At 60.1% G+C, this 13,955-nt stretch overlaps 1 protein-coding gene across 1 annotated transcript; it reads right to left on the minus strand.

The window, feature by feature from the left end:
* Positions 1 to 457: 457 nt before the first annotated feature.
* On the minus strand, positions 458 to 13,929 carry GRAMD2A (GRAM domain containing 2A). Its single transcript, XM_054214691.1, has 12 exons — positions 13,850 to 13,929; positions 10,122 to 10,235; positions 9,369 to 9,426; positions 7,853 to 7,925; positions 7,665 to 7,768; positions 6,779 to 6,877; positions 5,755 to 5,826; positions 4,108 to 4,254; positions 2,686 to 2,839; positions 2,239 to 2,338; positions 2,023 to 2,130; positions 458 to 1,513 (listed from the first exon to the last, which is right to left on the minus strand). The coding sequence occupies exons 1-12, from the start codon at positions 13,927 to 13,929 to the stop codon at positions 1,510 to 1,512; spliced, it is 1,113 nt and encodes a 370-aa protein (XP_054070666.1). The 3' UTR covers positions 458 to 1,509.
* Positions 13,930 to 13,955: the final 26 nt, after the last annotated feature.

The raw sequence follows: 13,955 nt of genomic DNA on the forward strand, positions 1-13,955 counted from the left end.
GTGAAAGAACCTCCCTGTCCCCTGCGCCCGGAGCATCCCTGGGTGTCCCCCAAAAGCCCCCCCCGGTCACCCTGCCCCAGCCAGGGCTGCACCTCCTGCCTGCTGTCCCCCCCTGGCATGGCCAGGGTGACAGGCAGGGTGACACGCAGGGTGACCTGATGTGGGGAAACGACGCTGAGCACCCACCAGCATTCCAGTGGCGCTGGACCACGCAGCATCCCTCCAGCCGGCCCTATGGGGTGTGACAGCGGGGGCCACACGGCCCCAGGCCCACCAGCACTGTGCCAAAGGGAGGACAAGGTGATGCCACCTGTCCCCAAGCCCACAAAAGGACAGGTCTGCCCCCACATAATCCATGTCCTCGGGACGTGGCCAACAAAGGGCCACCGGGACAGCCCAGACTCTGTGGTAGCCCAGCCTGGCACCACCGCAAGGACGCTGGCAGCAGATAGGGACATACTAGAAAATCCTGGTTTTATTTTCATTTAAAAGCCATTCTGAGCCCGGAGGGAGCAGAGAGCTCTTCCCCGGGGCTCAGGGATTTGGCCCCATCAGCACTTGTAGTTCTCAAAAAAAAACTGGAAAGAAAACCAAAGTAAATGACACAGGTATCACCTGCCGTCCCAGCACAATCCTGGAGGCTGCGGGACAAATCCTGTGGCACTCGGCTCCGCGTGGTGATGAGGAGAACACAAACCAGAGCACAGACACGTTGCGATCCGGGACGCTCACCGGTGCCAGCCACGGGTTCCTTTCAGGATGTCTTAATGAGGTGAGCGGGGCTAACGAAGCCCTGGTCCAGCACCATTCCCAGGTGCGGTCCCCAGTGAGGACCCTAAAGTGCTTTGCAGGGGGACGCACACACACACGCACGCTGAGACGCCCCGGTGCTCCAGAAGGGACGGGTTGGGGGGGCCCATAAGGAGCCCAGCAGAGCCGGGGGGACCCCAGTTTGTACCCCCACCCTTGGATGCCAGGATAGGTGATGCCCCCACAGGGCTGGTGGCCACTATCTCCCCGTCCCTGCAGACTGAGAGGGGGATGAACGGGCAGGTTCAGCCCAGAGCTGCTGCCCAGGCTTCACCCAGAGCAGCAGCAGCAACTCAGCCACATTTCTGGGCGTTCCCAGTGAGCCTTAGGTCATCTTTTAACAGGAAAAACCCAAGTCTGGAATAAAAAATGGCGCCCATTTTAGCAGCAAGTCCTACGGGGAGGTCCAACCGCCCGGCAGCCCCGAGCCATCGTCCCGTGTTATGGCACAGCAGCGTCCTGGGGAGAAAACAGGTTTCCAGCGGGACAGGGAGTTGGCACCGGTGGCCATCAGCCGGCCGGGCGGTCCTGCCGGCAGCGGGTGCCAGTAGGAAGAGAGAAGATGCTTGGTCCCATTTTATCGGCCGAGGGAAAGCCAGGCCACGTGCAACGGCCACGGCCTGCAGGACGCAGCACCGGGATCCGTCTGCGGGGTGGCCCGGTCTTGGCGTCCATCCTCAGCCAGTGCCGGGGTAACGGTCACCTGCAAGCACAGAGCGAGGTAAGATGGAGTGAGCAGCCACGGAGGCACCATCCCCCAGCCTGGTGACTGGGTCCCATGGGCACAAGGAGGGAGACACCCCCCCCCACGATGTCTCCAACCCAAGGGAACCCAGTCCTCTCCATCCCTTGCTGGTGCCCACAGTCGCATTAGCCCCAGGGCACAGCCCAGCTCCACCGAGATGTCCTGGTGCTTCCTCCAACCGGGGGACCAGCCCCAAACCTGCAAGGAAGCCTTGTCCCAAGGGCTCAAAGTCTCAGGGACAGCAGAGATTTCCCCGGTCACTCAAAGCAGTGGGATCATCTGCTGCACAGGGATGGCCCTTCAGGGTCTGCCGTCAGCCATGCCAGCAGCAGGCACAGGATAAGGGACACAGCATCCCTGGGACATGTCACGGAGGGGAGCTGTTGTTCTTTGCACCACAGCCCTCGGGTTCTCCACTGCATGCAGTGTGACCCACCTGCTCCAAAGTGTCCCCGTGGGTCCCTCACCTCCTGTGCCCGCGGGAGAGGTAGTCCCGGTTCAGAGAGCAGAGCTGCTGCTCCAGACGGAAGATGCGAAACGCCAGGTATGAGGAGGACACGACCAGGAGGCAGATGCTGGGAGCAGAGGAACAAGCAGAAGCGCTCAGTGGCTGGTGGTTGAGACAGATGCTCCCAGTGTATGCCCCGTCCTCCCCACGCCGCGGCCACCCTCAGCACACTTACAGCACGATGAAGATCTTCAGGAGCTGGTAGTCAGAGGGCCTGAGCTCTGCCACGCAGCTCTGCTCCACCTCCAGCTCCTCCTCGGTGTTTATTGCACTTTCTGAAATGCAAGCCAAGAGTCAGCAGCACAGCCACGCTGGGAAGGTGCTCACACTCCTCCAGCAACCGGGAGTCTTCAAGCATCAAATATTCCTCTCCCACAAGCTAACGCGGGCCGCACGGTGTTACAGGCACACACTGAGGGCTCAGACCCCTCAGCCAGGAGACCCCATCACATCCCCAGGACCCCATCCCCAGCTCCCAGACTCAACCCTGCTCGTCTACAAGGCAGAAACCCCCTCGGCGAGAGCAGAGGATGGATGAACATGTATTTATGGAGTTTTACGTCCAGCACCATGTGCGGGGCAGGGCACAAACCCACGTCCCTGGGTGAGACGCAGCCCTCACCCGAAACCAGGGGCTCCTCGGAAGTGAAGCTCTCCTTGGTGCTCAGGCTGCTGATGGAGGTCCGGTGGATGCACTGGTAGTCGGCGTCCGGCAGCGACAGTGACAGCGAAGCGGGTGACACCTTCCTCCACTTGCCCTCGGGGACGATGACCTCCTGCGGGAACAGCCCCGGGTGAGAAGTGCCGCAGTTTCTCCCATGAAACTAGCAGTGCCGAGGATACGGTGGGGCCAGATTTGGACTCGAACCTTACGGTACCATCTGGTACCAGCTGGTACCAGCACATTCAAAACATCATCTTAAGGGGGAGCTGGTCCTCCACGATGGCCCCGTGGGGATGCAGGTTCCTACTGCCATAGGAAGGGCCTGCCCTCGCGCCCCACACCTGCCCCAAATACCGACTGCTGCTTCCTTCACCCCTTGGTTTGAAGCTCAGAGTGGTCACCCATCATCCTCCGAGAGCCCCTCGCCCCGCCCCCGGGGCTCAGCATCCCCGTCCCAGCCCATCCGGAAAGGTACTGAGCAGGGTGGCAGCCAGCACAGAGAGGGGTTCCCCCACCGGAGAGTCCCTGAGGCTGGAGCTGCTGGAGGGCTACAACCCTCAGAAGCACTGGGAGATGCTGCCAGCCTGGATCACTCCCGCTTCACCCCTTGAAAAGCACCTTCAACCCCTGGGATGCCACCAGCCCACAGGGGACATCCCACTTGTCACCTCCTGGGCCAGCATGCAGGGCCAGTGGCCCGCAAGGGCCACCCCGATTGTCACCTCCTGCACCCAGCCAGATGCGCAGGGCCACCAGCCCATGGAGGACACCCTGCTCGGCGTCCCCATGTGGCCCAGCACAGCCGCAGCACCAACAGCTTCATGACCAAGCAGAGACGGGGACGGGCCACCCATGCTTCATGGAGAGGACACTGTTGGCCAGGCTGGCAGCCGCTGCGGGCAGAGCCGGGCCCTGCCAAGCTCCCAGGGCAGCAGGATGCGGCCCCTCGCACTCCCTCTGTCACACCGTGGTTCGGCAGGCTTTTTCCTCTCCAGCCTCCCAGCCATCCCATATGTTTTTGGGTAATTCAGCCACATTTCCAGCCTGTTATCCATATTCACAGCTGTGAAGAGCATCAGCCGGCGGGAGTGGCGCGGCAGCATTTTCCACATTGCCCCAAAGTATTTCCATCTGTAAATGCACCCCAGGGACCAACCAGCCGGATCACAGGCTCGTGCTCAGCTGGGGGCTGTCTGAATCGTCCTCTTGACCCGTCCCTTTCTGCCAAGTCGGGGTGTGAGGATCCCAGAGAATGAGCTCTGAAGGCGATGGCCGCATCCTTGCACAACCTTTCTCAGCAGCGAGGGGAGAGAACCGACTCCGCACCCTGCAAGTGGCTGCCGGCTGAACCTCAGCATGCCAGGAAGGCGTTAAACCCACCGAGGGGGCCGGGCGGCCGCTCTCCTGCCCACGGGGTGAGTTCGTGGGGGTCCTTCCCTCTCCCAGAGCTGCCCTGAGCCTCACCAGCGACACGGCGTCGGGCTCCTCCGTCAGCTCCTTCAAACTCAAGCTCTTCTTACTGGAAACCTGGAGGGGAGAAAGAAACGGGTGTTACGGAATCAGAGCGGTTTGGGTCAGAAGCGACCTTAAAGATCATCCAGTTCCAATCCCCTGCCCTGGGCAGGGACACCTCCCACCAGCCCAGGCTGCTCCAAGCCCCATCCAACCTGGCCTTGGAACACCTCCAGGGATGGGGCAGACACAGCTTCTCTGGGCAACCTGGGCCAGGGGCTCACCACCCTCACCACAAATGATTTTTTTCTCACATCTCATCTAAACCCCCCTCTTTCAGATTAGAACCGTTCCCCCTCGTCCCATGGCTCCCCTCCCTGATCCACAGTCCCTCCCCAGCCTTCCTGGAGCCTTTAGGGACTGGAAGGGGCTCGAGGGTCTCCCCGGAGCCTTCTCTTCTCCAGGCTGAACTCCCCCCAGCTCTCTCAGCGTTACGGTGTCGCCTTTCCCTGCTTCAACCTGAGCCAGAAAATTGAATTTTGATGTTTCTGGCAAGTCTACAAAGAGCAACTGCTTAAAATTTCCAAGAGTGGGGATTTTGTGGCCAAAGAAAAGCACCCATTGGAGGACGTGGCACCCCACCGCCGCTTCCTGCTACCGAAAACCCTATGGGACCACGGCTGAGCAGAGGGCTCCTGCACCAGTCTTGGCTCCCGGAGGAGGGGATAAACCATCGGGAGGGGGAAAAAAAAAAAAAGGAAATACCTGGGCAGAGCCCAGCACATTTCAAAGAATGAATTGCCCAGTTGGGCAACGGGGCTGAGTCACCCCAGTCGCCGCCCAGGCAGAGCCGCACACACCCTTCGGGGCGGGAAAGGGCTCTGGCACCGGGCGTCCCACGTGCTTTGAAGGCAGGGAGAAGAGGAGATCCCCACAACCCTCCTCTCCAGTTCCAGGGCTGATGGATTTCTTCCCCCACCTCAGGCTTTTTAATTCAATTCAATTTTTTAATTTTTTTTTTAATTTGTACCATTTTTCCTCCCCTTGAAACTTTACATCCGGGGAAAAAGCAGCAATGTGGGGAGTGGCAGAACTAGTATTACTATCAGATTATAAATAATTCATACACACGCCCTGGGAGAGAGCAGAAACTCCGGGCTCTGCCTCCGTCATCCGTGACCCAGAAAAGGCCACCAGCGGCTCACGGGGACAGGACACCCACGCGACAGGACAGCGGGGACGGGCTCTGCCCCGACGGGATGCTCAGGAGCATGTCAAGAAACAGCCATCGTCATTTTGAACTATGGAACGGGGACAGCATGACAGTCCCCTGCATCGGGGATGATGAGGATGCAGCAGTGTCATGAAGTGCTGCCGTTCTCAGCGGGCTCCTGCCCCTCTTCCTGTCCCTTGCTGCAGAGCAAGGATGCTGAGAAGAGGCAGCAGGCACCAGGGAGGGCTTTGGGAGCAGTCCAAAGCCTTTGTGGAGATGGCAAAGAGCTTTTGCTCCCCGAGACGCAGCCCAAAGGGAGCTTGTGACTATCGAAACGGTGTCAGTCACAGGGCGGACGGTACCTGCAGGTGTGTGCAGACCCTCCTCAGGACGTCGTAGACGCTGTCGCGGGAGATGAGGGACACAAAGATGTACTGCAAGAGAAAGAGAGAAGCTGCTGGGAGAAATTCGCCCCCATCCCAAGTCCAGTTCCCCACAGGTAGGGGACAGGCAGACAGAGACGTCCTGCCCTTGAATCCCCACTCCTTTGGCAGCCGCGTCCCCCCCGCAGGCATCTCCCCACAGAGTTTCCCTGCTGTTATTTTTGCAGCCTGCTAAAACCTGGACCAGATTTTTTTGGGGCCAGTTTCGCTCGGCTGCTGTCCCCACAGGGCCTCCTGTGCTCAGCCCAGAGGGACGCAGCAGCAAACGGGGCCGGGACCGACGGAAAACATCCCCAGGGATTGGCAGGAGGGGACACAGGGCAGCGCTCACCTTGCCCAATGCAGAGCCCACGCCACGCACAGAGCAGCCTTGCAACCAAATGGCTTTGAATGCCCAAATCCTGTCTTGTGCCACCCCCTGCTAAAATCCCACAGGAACAACTTCCTCCCAAAATCCCACAGGAATAACCCCCTCCCTGGCAGGCGATGGGGCAGGCGGGGACTTGGACGCACTGAGCAGGCCTACGTCAGCTCACTGCAGCCGACAACACCCAATGTGATTTAAAAGCTGGAAATTCATCCCCTTTGCCAAGTTTTCCAACAGCTGGGGTTGAATGCCGGCCCAAGCCCTTCCCCTGCTTGCGTTTAAGGAGTTTAAAGGTTTTATTGGAGCCTGGCAGGGATTTTTCAGGCTCGGCCGAGTTTCACTTGGGCTTTGCTTTGCCGAGAAACAAAGTGAAATTCAGAAACGAAAGCAAAGCCATGGTGTTTGCCCTGGCCGGCTGCCAGCACGGAGAGCCACGCTCGCTTCCCCACCAGCCCACGCTTTCAGCCAGGGATGGGAATCGCTTCATTCCCCGCTCTCAAATCGCAGCTAACTGGGAGCGCGGCATCCCCTGGCTGCGGCAAGGCCGGGTACCGATGCTCGAAGCGCCAGCGTTACCTTTCTGCTGGCGTTGGTGGTGATGGCCAAGCCATTGGGCAGCAGCCGGGCCGTCTTGTGCTTCTTGATCAGCTGAACGGAGACCACCGGGATCACAACCTGGAGGGCAAAAAGACACAGGGACGGGCAGGGACGGGCACAGCACGAGCTCGGGGAGTTTCTTTCCCAAGGTGGAGATTTAACATGCATCGTAATTATGCCCCAAGCAGAGCAGCAGCGTGGGGATTCGGCGTTTCACAGAGACAGCCTGTTTTTTATTAAAGGTCACAGCATCCCCCCAGCGTTAATCTAGGCTCAGAGGTGGATTCTACTCGATCAGAACAGTGAGGAAACAGGGGAAGCATCGTCCAGCGAGTATCCCTAAGACCCATCAAGAGAGCCCCGCCCCGCAAGCCCAGGGAGGGTTAAAAATAAAGCAGGACAAAATTTATGGCAGAGTAACTTCATCGAAACCCCGCACTTCCATCAGACATTTGTTTAAAGTGGCTGATATAAATAATTCAGTTCTTCAGCCCAGTTTTAAAGGAAGTCATCTCTCCCCAAGATCCCCGTCAACCACAAGACTAACAGGGAAACAGCAGATTGTAAATCAAGAAGAAAAGCCAAGAGAGATACAAATCCCCCCCCGCGGCCCCGAAACCTTTGATCTTCCTTCAAACGCCGTTGCGGCTTGTAGGAGGTTTTGCATCAGGGAATTTTAAAGCAACCCAGTATTTGGTTTCCCCGGGCAGATGCCGCAGGTGATCAGAGGGGGAGGCACAGCCACACTCCCCTTCGCATCGGAGGCTTTTGACAGCGATTTTGGGTGCAGGAGGGAATAAGCGGGCTGCGGCGTAGCCTGGGCTATGAGCCCTGTGGGACTGGGGTGAGCTGGCCCCCACATTACCTTGATGTCCTTCCCGAAAAGGTTTGCGTAGAAGCAAAGCCAGTTGGGGGAGATGTAAAGCCTTCCCTGGATGAGGATGTCTCTCTGGAGCGCGCAGGAGCAAACTGCAGGGCAGAGAGAGGGGGGGCATGGCAGATGGTGTGCCGCATCCCACCGCCCCCGTCCCCGTCCCTGGCCGTGCCACCCACCTTTCAGCACGCTCTCCTCCGTCGGGATGTCCTTGAACAGCTTGTGGTACTGGGAGTTGTACTTGCTAGCAGCCTGAAAACGAAGCAGAGCAAAGTTATCCGGTGACCTTGCTGATAAGGAGACCCAGAAAAAACCCTCACCCTCCTGCAAATTAAAATAATCTCCCTCTCCCCGCACCCGGGACCGGCGCAGCGGGGTCCCACCGGACTGGGAACGGCGGAGCCGAAGGGCTAGAGGAGGGTTGGATGATCCAGCACTCAGCAAACGCTGTGCCATCCTCCCAGATAAACATTTCGCCTAATATCTAGAGTTTATCTAAGGAGGCTGAGCCTCTGCGAGGAGCTTGTTTTCCCCCGGGCTCATCCGCAGGCAGTTTATTTTGCCCAATGGTTTCTCTCCTCCTCCTCGAGCCCTTCCCTTATTCGGGGCACGGTGACAACACTTGCTTTGCGCCCATCGCGCCGCGCCATCCAGCTATTTATATTCCCGGTGCCTCTTCAAAGCCTGCCGGCAGCCACGGCAGGAGGCTCGGCAGGTTCGCCCTTAAATAATTCCGTATAGAAGTTAAAGGCTCCAAAGCAGTTCGACGCTTTGCACTAAATCCACTCAATTAGTGCTGTAAGGCGACACAGGCAGATCTGCGTCCCCTGCGCTGGAGGAGGCGGCGCCCCAGACCTCGGGGAGCTCCCTGGGAACACAGACATCCCCCGAAATCCAAGGGACAAGATGCTTCGCCAGGATGCAGGAAGGTCCAGCGCAGCTTGAAGGGCCCCGGGACAGTCAGGCTGGGCTGGAGGCAGCACCGCAGGCAGAGCCCTCCTGCCCACAGTGACAAGGTCACCTTTGCCGCGCGCACCTTGTCATCGGATGAGCTGGGCCATAAGAGGATCAAGGCTCTGCATCACCTGGGGTCAGCTTAGACACCCCCCAGAGAGACGCCAGGGCGGCGGAGGTGCTGGCAGGAGCGTTTCAGGGGGACACAGCGGGTCACTGTGGCATCACCTCCAAGCAACCACCAAGAAACACCCCCTGGCCCCAGCACAAACCCATTGCCAACCCAAAAAACCTCCCAGATGCCTCTGAATAAGCAGGATAATGTTTTTTTCTTCCATCTTTTTCAAGGGAAAAGGCAAAATGCCTCCTTCCTCTGCTCCTTCCTCTTCCTGAGCATCTCTTGTTTGTAGACAGCCTGTAAAGCTCTACTTAGGGCACAATTTGAACAACAAAAAAGGTTCAAATGAAGCGGAATGGAGCTGCTTGCAGTCAGGATTTTCACTTTTCCTTTGCTCTGGATGGAAAAATCTTGAAAGTGTTTGCAGGGCAGACCACAGGCCACTCGGAACCATCCCCTGAAACTGCAGGCAGGAGCCTCTGCCCTGAACCCGGAGCCACCGCGGCTCCCCCTCTGGGTCCCACAGCCCACGTTTGAGACCCCAGACAGGCTCCTCCATGGCAAACAGCCGCGGTCAGGCTACAATGAACCAGCCCAATTCGCTCATGAAGCCAAAGACTTACCACTTCCCGGTGGCATTTCTTGATGTCTTCATCCTTCAGGGCTTCATTCAGGTGGAGGCTGGAAGGAAAAATAATAATAATTAGGTTAGTGAAAAGTCCCAGGTCTCCCACCTGCTCCCAAAAGCATGCGGGCTGCAAGAAGAGACGTGGCAAGATGCAGAGGACGGAAGAGAGACCATGGGAAGCCACATTTTGGATGTCTCAGTGATTTATCATAGCATTGGCGTTGCTGAGGTTAAATAAAGGCCGCAGAAGAAGGCTGATCTCTGTCTGGCATCAGGCTGATGTTGAGCTGGTGGAGGCACCAACATCGGGGTGCCCATACCCAAAACCCACCCCGGCAGCGGGGGAAGGAGTCCAGAGCAGCCTGGGACAGGTTAGGAGCTGGCAATGGGCAGCTTTGGCCAGGTCAAGGTTTCCCCAGGAAAAGCACAAACAGGAATTTGGGAACGTGCCGGGGCAGGAGGACAGACTTAGCTTTGGCTGTGCACCATCCGCATCCATCCACGTCCATCACATGGGCAGATGAAGGGAGAAACCACAGGGACAGTGAAATCCTCCCAACAACCTCAGCAGCGGGAATACTGGTCCCCTTCCCAAACCCCTTTTCCCTCCCTGCTTTCATAGACCCGATATCCCAAGTCGGCGGGTTGCATTTGGGGCTCGGAGGCAGAGGGGGTGCTGCAGGAGGTCGCAAGAGGAGGAACAAAAAAGCAAATACTCGACCGTAGACTCCGGGATGCTGCCCCTCACCTGCCGTCAAGGGAATCCAAACTCTTCTCCTTGTGGGATGCCTCCAGTTTCTCACGGCCGTGCATGGGCTCGGGGCTCTTCAGAGGAGCTGCTTTTTCATGCATCAGCTTGGCACTGCAAGGAGAAGCCCGTGAGCTCCCAAGGGGAAGGGAAAGAGGGAAGAAATGCATTTCGGAGCTGCAAATCCATCCCCTTAAATCCCCCTCTGCACAGAGACGTTAGTATCTCTGCCACTCCAGGACAGCAAGAATGTTTCTGTTCAAGTCATGCGGAAAAAAAAAAAGGGCATTTATTGCCAGGAACTCCCCAGCCCTCACAACCGAGTGGCCAAAGAGCAGCAGCTCCCTCCCCACTGCCTCGGATAACACCCTCCAAAGCAGAGCCTCTCCTCCTCAAGAGATGGAGGTCGGGATGGGAAAAGTCGCAGGTCTACAAAACTCCCTGGGGCGAGGGAGATTTTGGCCAGCGAGGGCCAGGGTCTGCTCCCCCAGGTCAGCAAAACACCATCTTCCAAGGGCAGAGTCCATGCCGAAGGCACCGCCTCCCTCCTTTAATTGCTCCCCTGTCTTTAAAGTCCGTTATTTACTATCATGAGTTTTATCAGAGGCGCTTATCGGCTGTGACAGGTAAAGTAAACACGCTCCCAGCGCCGCGCAGGGAAGGTTATCACCTGGTGGGCCAGAAAGGTGACGCTTCCGCCCTCGGCAAACCGCAACCGGAGATTGCCGTGTCACACAGCTTCTGGCACCGAGAGCCAAAGCGGAGCACGATCCCAGGGGATCGATGCCAGAGCCGTGATCTGTGATTACTCGGTGCACGCCGAGGCTCACCGGCAGCGTGCAGCAAGGCAGGGATGCGATGATACAGGCTCCAGCAGCACAGCAGAGCCGGCAAGCAGCCACCGGACCTCCGGAAAGGAAATTATTCAAGGGAAAAGAGCTTGGCTCAACGGGCAGGGGGTGATGGCAGAGCAGGTGGGGGGACAGGCAGGATGGCAGCAGGCAGGACGAGTGCCAGCGGGCAGGATGAGCGTGGAGCTGGAGCGCATCCCAGTGCCCGCAGGGATGATGCCGTGGCTGTGCGGCAGAGCCCAGGCAAAGGAACCATCCCAAAGGGCTTCCTACATAAAAAGAGGGGCTCTTTCACCGCCTCATGCTTCCCTACACACACCCTGCTCTTGCTCCAAGGGGTTTGTCCAAAGGGAAACCTGTCTAAATAACATCCACGGACTCGGGGAGAGTCAGGACAGGGGTCCTGCACCCCGACAGCCATGCCCAAATGGCCTGAGAGTCGAAGCCACGTGAGCCCCCGTGTCCCTGAGGCCTTGAGGTTCCCAATGCAATGGCGCCAGGCTAAATCCCAGCTGGAGGCACGGGGGACACTCCCTCAAGATGCAGCACGTACGCGGGGCTGCAGGAAAACTGAACACAAGCCACTGGTTAGGACTGTGCTGGGAACCAGCTCCCGGATCCCTGCAGACAGAGTTTTGCAAAGTAAACGAGGTGCCCACACAACCCCCCAGCCCGAGCATCGCGGGGATGGGACCAACACACGAAGACTGTGAGGTTTTTTTAGGAGAAACTCAAGTCAAAGGACGTGTCTGGAAGGGAAAGGAGACTCAAACAACAAGAAGCACCGAAATAACATCCCGTGGCATCACACCAAAAGGCTTTTTCCCTGCCTGATTCCTCGGATACCCCACACCTTCGGGATGGACAGCCCCATGCCACAAACACCCTCTGACATGTGGTGCCACGCTGCCCTGAAGCCGAAACTTGTATCACGGAGGCACCAGACCCTTCCTCCCCCTTGCCCCTGTGCTGGAAAAGGGGCTCTGACCCACTCTGGAGCCTCCCTCTCCGGAGCTCAGCCCGCTCCGGCTTCCCCCACGTCATTCCTTAAATCCCTGAGCAGTTGTACCGCTTAATCCGGGTGAGCGGATTTAGCCCTAACCGGGGCTGACACCAAGGGGCACCATGCGGGGTACAGGGAGAGGCACCCCCTGCCCGAGGCGAGGACATCGAGAAAGGCCCCCGAGGTCACCAAACACACAGGAATCCCCTAAAACGATGAGAGCCAGAGGCAGGAGAGCACGTGGAAGCACCGCATCGTTCTGTCTCGGTTTTCTCTCCCTCTTACGGTCACTGCCAGGTCAGAGTGTCCCCAGACACAGCGCTGGCACTGGGTGGCTCCAGGGGCTGCGAGGAACATCCTTAGCCACCACAGAGACATTGCAGCAGCTGCCTTGTCTCCATCCCAGCTCCCAGACGCGGCAGTGATGGGTATCCAGGAGCACAGGATAAGGCTGGGCTCCAGGCACAGCTGACAGGGAGGTCTCCCCGTCCAGCTCCGCTTCCAGCACCGGCACAAGGTGGAAAACACTTTCTCATGGCTCACACCATCATCCTCCTCGAGGAATTTTTGTAGCAGGAAGCTGCTCCTGCTGGAAAATCACCATCCCAAGTGTCCCAAACTACAAGCAAGAACAGTCGGAGCTGCCGAGGCAAGGCAGAGCGGGCGAGCGCAGGAGATCCCGGTAAAGAGAAAACATTCCCGGTGACCTGCCGCCCCTGTGCCTGCCGTGCTGGGGCTGACATCCCCCTGCCTGCCCACGCAGGCTCCCCCAGGCCCCGACTCGCCTCCCCGGCGAAGGCGAAGCCCAGTGCTTCTCCCTCCCCGCGGATCGGCATCTCCCTTCCCTTACGCAGCGCTGGGATCCGGCCTGGAAATGCTCCGGTGCGAGCCCCTCCGTCGGCGTTGGATTTTCGCTGGATCCCTTTTCCCCGCTGCCGGCGCAAGCGAGGGGGAAGGAAGCGTGCGGCGGAGGCGGGAGAGAGCGAGCCAGGGATTTCGCCTCCCGACGAAAACAAAAATAAATAAATAAGAGAGGATGAGAGGCGGAGGGAGGCACTTGCGGCCGGGCCGCCTCGGCCCGGGCGGGATCCGGCGGGCTGCCCTTGCTCCCGGCTCTCAAGGTCACTTCGGTCCCGTGTGCCGGCGGCTGGAGCGGAGCCACCGCCGGGGATGCTGGAGGGGAGCGGCGGGTCCCCAGCGGCGCTGGCAGGAGAGAGGCGGGAGGTCAAGGGGAGGAGGGACGGGCCGAGCCCGCCGCGCGTCCCCCGGTGCCCCCCCCCGGGAACCGCCTGTCCCGGGTCGCGGCCAGGGTGCGCGCTGAGGCCTCGGTCCCGGCCGGTCCCGGGACCGCTCCCAGCACCCGCGGTACTAGTTTGTACTGGGCGCCGCTCCAAGAGTCCCAGCCCCGCAGCTCGGCCCCGGCGCGGCTCCGAGAGCCCCGGCCCCGCTCCCCTCCCCGGCCCCGCTCCCCTCCCCGGCCCCGCAGCTCGGCCCCCCCCAGCACCGATCCACGCCGGGGGCCGCGGCGAGTAGCGGCCGGAGCAGCCCCCGCCGCCAGTCCCGGGCCTGCCCAGCGGCAGGGTGGCGGCTCTGGGGCCGGGCGGCGGGGGCGGCGGCGGGACCCATCCCCCCGGCCCGGTTCATCCCCTCAGCGAGAGGGGGTGGGAGCAGAGCCTCGGTGTTTCCGCGCTCCCCTCAGAGCGCGGCGCCGCCGGGGGCAGGCCGGGGGCCGGCACCGACCTCTCCGCCGGCAGCGTGGACGCTCCCCGCGGCTCCCGCCAGCCCCCCGGGACCCCCGGCGCCCCCCGGGCCTCCCCCGCGGTCGCCAGTCCCCCGGGGCTCCCTCGGCCGCCCCCCTCCTCCCCCGCCCCTACCTGCGCGGCGGCCCCGCGCTGCCCGGCGCCGGCGTGCCCCGCGCGCCCGCCCTCCTCGCGCCGCCACGGCGCCCGCCCATTGGCCGCCCGCTGGCATGCCCCGCCC

Source organism: Rissa tridactyla, chromosome 9 (assembly GCF_028500815.1).
Source record: "Rissa tridactyla isolate bRisTri1 chromosome 9, bRisTri1.patW.cur.20221130, whole genome shotgun sequence".
Classification (NCBI taxonomy): domain Eukaryota; kingdom Metazoa; phylum Chordata; class Aves; order Charadriiformes; family Laridae; genus Rissa; species Rissa tridactyla.